This window comes from Nilaparvata lugens, chromosome Y (genome assembly GCF_014356525.2).
Source record: "Nilaparvata lugens isolate BPH chromosome Y, ASM1435652v1, whole genome shotgun sequence".
Taxonomy (NCBI): Eukaryota; Metazoa; Arthropoda; class Insecta; order Hemiptera; family Delphacidae; genus Nilaparvata; species Nilaparvata lugens.
The window spans coordinates 7,707,521-7,712,454 of record NC_052519.1 but is presented as its reverse complement, the minus strand read 5'-3'; the positions used below and the strand labels follow the sequence as shown (position 1 = coordinate 7,712,454).

General features: G+C 38.0%; 1 protein-coding gene across 1 annotated transcript; it reads right to left on the bottom strand.

Annotated features, from left to right (window-relative positions):
- Positions 1 to 2,542: 2,542 nt before the first annotated feature.
- LOC120355269 (proline-rich receptor-like protein kinase PERK9) lies at positions 2,543 to 4,233 on the bottom strand. Its single transcript, XM_039443615.1, has 2 exons — positions 4,158 to 4,233; positions 2,543 to 3,725 (listed from the first exon to the last, which is right to left on the bottom strand). The coding sequence occupies exon 2, from the start codon at positions 3,649 to 3,651 to the stop codon at positions 2,875 to 2,877; it is 777 nt and encodes a 258-aa protein (XP_039299549.1). The 5' UTR covers positions 3,652 to 3,725; positions 4,158 to 4,233; the 3' UTR covers positions 2,543 to 2,874.
- Between the last annotated feature and the right edge of the window lie 701 nt (positions 4,234 to 4,934).

Below are 4,934 nucleotides of genomic sequence, written 5' to 3'. Positions count from 1 at the left end.
AACTGTCAATTGTCAACTGTCAATCAACTGTCAATTGTCAACAGTCGTCAACTAACAACTGTCAACTGTCAATTGTTAGTTGACTGTTTACTTGTACAATATTGTACAATCATATGACGTCATGCAGACCTGATGAAACAGGAAATGGGCTACCCCCACCACTCAGCAAGCATAGTATAAATGATGATGCTGACAACAAAATGCACTCAGTCTTGCAATGTTGTCAGACAGTGAACGTGAACGTTATCTGCTTAATGCAGTGAGTGAGCTTGAAGCTGAACTGAATTATCATGGTATAATGACATTGAGTGACTTTTTCAAGGAGAGTGGTCATTTAGAGTTTTGTGCAGATCGTGAATCTCATAGTTGTGCATGCATACGACTCAGGCAGAAGCATCAGGCTGTTGTTGATGCAGTCAAGGATAGAAACGTTTTCTTTGTATGCGATGATCTTCACAACCCATTGAGAAATACTCATGTGACCTCCACCGATGTGAAATGTTTCCTGCTGAAAGTTTTCACGCAAACTATGAAGAGTATCAAGGATAATATCAACAAGAGGGCAATGCGTCATTGCCCACCAGGACTTGCAATGAAATTCACTGTCATGTTTGATGACACTTGCATACTGCTAAAATCTTTCTTCAAGTTGGATAATGGTAGAATGGCTGCTATTGTTAATCTTGAGAAGGTAGCCAACTGGAGGGAAAAGGATGTGAAGATTGTGTTGAGTGTTCTCAATCAGGACCAATACAACAAGTGTGATTTTATATGTGGACAGCAATCTAAATGTCTACTGGGACATGTCTTATGGGTCAAAAGGAGATCAAATTTGCAGGATTTACAAAAATTGAGAGTACAGGACATGTGAAACGATTCAGGCTGGAGGATGGAACATCTGGTGATTCAGCTTTTTAGATTAGCATCTACAAGGCTGTACGCATACCTATGCCACTGCCATCTACTGGGGGATATGACGAAGTTGATGGACCATGCATTGTTTGTGAAAGGAATAAGCCATCAGTTGAGCGTTATGTCACCAACAATGATTATAGCCGAGGAGAAAGACTTCTTCAGCTGTATATTCTGTTCAATACTGAAGATTGATTATAAATGTTTGTCAATAAATACTGTGTGTATTGAACCATTTGTTATTATTGATTATCCTACTTCCTCATATAGGTAAGAAATTAGGTTGCTATGCTTTCAATGAAGACAGTTTCAACTACCCCACTCCTCCCCTGTCATGATATGTTTACAGTTTTTTGTCTACTGCCTAATATCTATTGGCATGTTGGCCAAGATGCAAAATATCAAAAGATATCCATTGAGGTGTAATGGTATACAACCCTGTATACTTACCTCAACAATTGGGACCCTACATCAATCTATACCCCCTGAAGGTTCGAACCTGGGACCTACAGCATGGAAAGCAACACCGCTAACCACTACACCACAATGGATATCTGTTTATTTGATGTTTTTTGAATCCTTGTTAAGCAGCTTACTCTGTATGACATGGTAAAGGATAATGAAAACTCAATAGGAAATTGTTCAATTCTTTTTTATATGTACGTGTATGTGCTACAGTGCAGTTAAAGTAAGTACAATCCATATTGTTTATTATTATTATTTTAAAAGACACATTTTGATGAAAATACTTTTATTTTCAAAATTTATTACAAGTAAACAATACATTTTTTTTTTTTGGAATTTGTTACATCGAGATAAATCTTATAAGACAATACATTTCTGAATACTTAAGCATAATGTTACAAGTATACAGCAATACAATTTTTAGAATTTCAAGCATCAAATTGTTACATCAAGATAACTCTTATAAAACAATACATTTCTGTATTCTTAAGCATAATGCTACAAGTAGTATACAGCAATACATTTTTAGAATTTTAAACAAATTTTAAGCAAATTTTCCAAAGTATACAACATCTTCACAATACCTATTGATAATACAATCCAATCAGCTTATGCATTTAGGCTTCGGAACATGGAATTCCATTTTTGAAAAATTCCAACGTATGTGTACGATTACGATTTTTCAAAGGTAAAACTTCGCGTATAATAACACTATACCCAGTCATATCAACTGGATCTTCCCCCACTCTTTTGAACACTGTGTTGATATACATTTTGGGCATGAAACAACGTGCATAGTCATACTCTCTTTCTAATTCAGCAGTTAATCCCTCACCATTTATACTGGTTACACGTTTCACATAGCATAAATTGATCTGTACTCCTCTGGGCATTTTGGCAAGATTCTCTAGGGTGACAGGTTTGAATACTCTACCCTCTCTGAAGATTGCTCCGGCTATCTCTGCATTGTTGGCAGCATTGTTGGCAGCACCATCAGCGGTTGGGGCGGCAGTGGCATCAGAGGCTGTGGCAGAGGTGTCAGTTGTAGCAGAGGCATCAATGGTAGCGGTATCATTTGCAGAGGCATTGCATGGGGTGGTAGATGGGCTGCGGCTATCTCTGCATTGTTGGCAGCATTGTTGGCAGCACCATCAGCGGTTGGGGCTGTAGTGACATCAGAGGCTGCGGCAGCAGAGGCATCAGCGGTAGCGGAGGAATTCGGCATCTGTAATTTCCATATATATGTTAATAGTTGCTCATTACATTTCTACTGGTAATAGTTTGACCTATATTAGAGACATCCATAGTTGTAGGGGTACATGTTTGCAATATATATAATAAGCAGTATTATTATATCCATCATAACTGTCATGCATAGAAAGAGGGTTGGAAGCATTGTTCATGCAGCGTTATTTGACGAAGCATTAAAACTTCATTTTTCAATGTCTAACCTTATTTATTCTCACGTGATGGGTGTAGCTGTACTGAAGGGTATGCTTAAAGGAAGGTTTGGGGTGGGAAGGTTGGGTCATCTGGCACCCACATTAATCGAAAGTCTCCATTGTTCCAGGGTTGGAATTGATGTGGTTGAGGACGTGGCTGGGTACTTGGGTTTCTTGAATTAGCACTGGTTTGGAAGCATGGAGGAGGAGAGGGAGATGGAGGATGAGGAGGAGGAGTAAGAAAAGAATGAGGAGGATTTGATGTAGAACGGTTAGGCTGCTGGGTAGAATTGTTGGACCTGTTTGGTAGAGGAATGCTATTTGTTTGACGGTTGTTTGGTAGGGGAATGCTATTTGTTTGATGGTTGTTTGGTTGGGGAATGTTGCCATTGTTCATAGTAGGATTCAGAGTTGGGCGGCTAATAGTAGGATTGAATGGTTGTTGTGGGTGATTGATAGGTTCGCAGGGTGGGGGATTGATAGATTGTGAGCCATTGACGCAGAATGTTGGATTACGAGTTTGGGTAGAAGTAAGGCTTCGATTTTGTAGGTTGTAAGGAGCAGACCTGTAGGAATGGAGGTTATTGTTGTGGGGAGCTTGTCTAGGGTTGGGTCCAAATGTAATTGGTGGTAAATGAGGATTGTTTGGAATGAATTGTACTTCCATTCTACCCCTTGACATCAGTTCATTGTAAGCCCTTTGGTCTCCCTCATCATGAGGTACCCACATTATCACTAGACGTCCTCTAGATATCTGGTCAGCAAGGTAGGCTGCTTCAAGCCTGCTGTTCATGTCAATACCATTGGATCGGATCATGGCTGAAAACGACATACATGCCGTTAGTATGGGTGGTTCTCTAATATTGTATGGGTGGTTATCTATCTAGGATTGGATTTTACAATGCCCATTCAACAAGAATAGTTTTAAGAAAAGATGAATAAACTGAATGATCATCATGATGTGTGTGAGGAGACATCTTAAAGTCCCCACACAAAGTATTCATCAAAATGGGTCTTTTAAAATTCTCAAACTGAATGATCATCATGATGTGTGTGTGTGTGAGAAGGCATCCCCACACAAAGTATTTATCAATATGGATCTTTTGAAATAATAATAAACAATATAGAATTCATCAAAATGGGTCTTTTAAAATTCTCTCAAACTGAATGGTGAGGAGACATCCTCACATAAAGTATTTTCATCAAAATGGGTCTTTTAAAATAATAATAATAAACACTATAGATTGTACTTACTTTAACTGCACTGTAGCACACACACTAAAAACAGCAACTTGTCTCCAACAAGGTCAGCAACACAATGATAGCTCTTATGGCTAGGAGCTCCCATATATATACCCAAACAGTCTCCCACCACTCCCAAAGGTCGTGAAATTAATTCTTATTTACTTTCATTCAATTGCGATTTTTTTATGATTTATGATTTTTTTTTTTTTTATTTTTTTTTTTTTTATTTATTTATTTTCTTTATTTTTTTTTTAATTTTTTTTTTCACCTGGGGTGACCTTGAGGTTAGGTTAGGTCACCTGGGGTGACCTTGAGGTTAGGTTTGATCACCTGGGGTGACCTTGAAGTTTTGCCGATCCAAAATTTGGCAAAATTATACTACTCAAACATATATTTCATGAGTTGATCAAGTTTCTGGTTGTGGTATTGAATTCAGTTGACTCCTTGACAGACACCTCCATTACGCTTTCTCATCTGAGCTTAGACCTTCTCACCTATTACCATGTAAGTTCTTAAAATAGAGATGCTTCCCATGTTATTTAAATGGAGTCACTTTTACTCCCTAGGGAGTTTTCTGTTTTTTACTATCCAGAGTGAAAAAGTGACACTTTAGTATTATGTTTCAGGGAGTCAAGTAAGTACTTTGGACAGTAGGTGGAGGAAAAATATTGTAATCAACGGTTCTATAGTCTATCTTCTTCTTCTTGAATAAGAAAGAAATTGGCTTGTAGGTACATGTACGGATATATGTATGGTTACATGTACTAAATACATGTTTGGCGTACGCTAAATACACGTCCTGAAATCGTGGAGAACTGAAAATAGACATCTAGCCATCATCATCATCATCATCGGTAAATTGAAATCTTT

Excerpts from the sequence above, each read along its gene's own strand:
- LOC120355269 (XM_039443615.1), bottom strand. The coding sequence starts at position 3,651 with ATGTCGTTTTCAGCCATGATCCGATCCAATGGTATTGACATGAACAGC.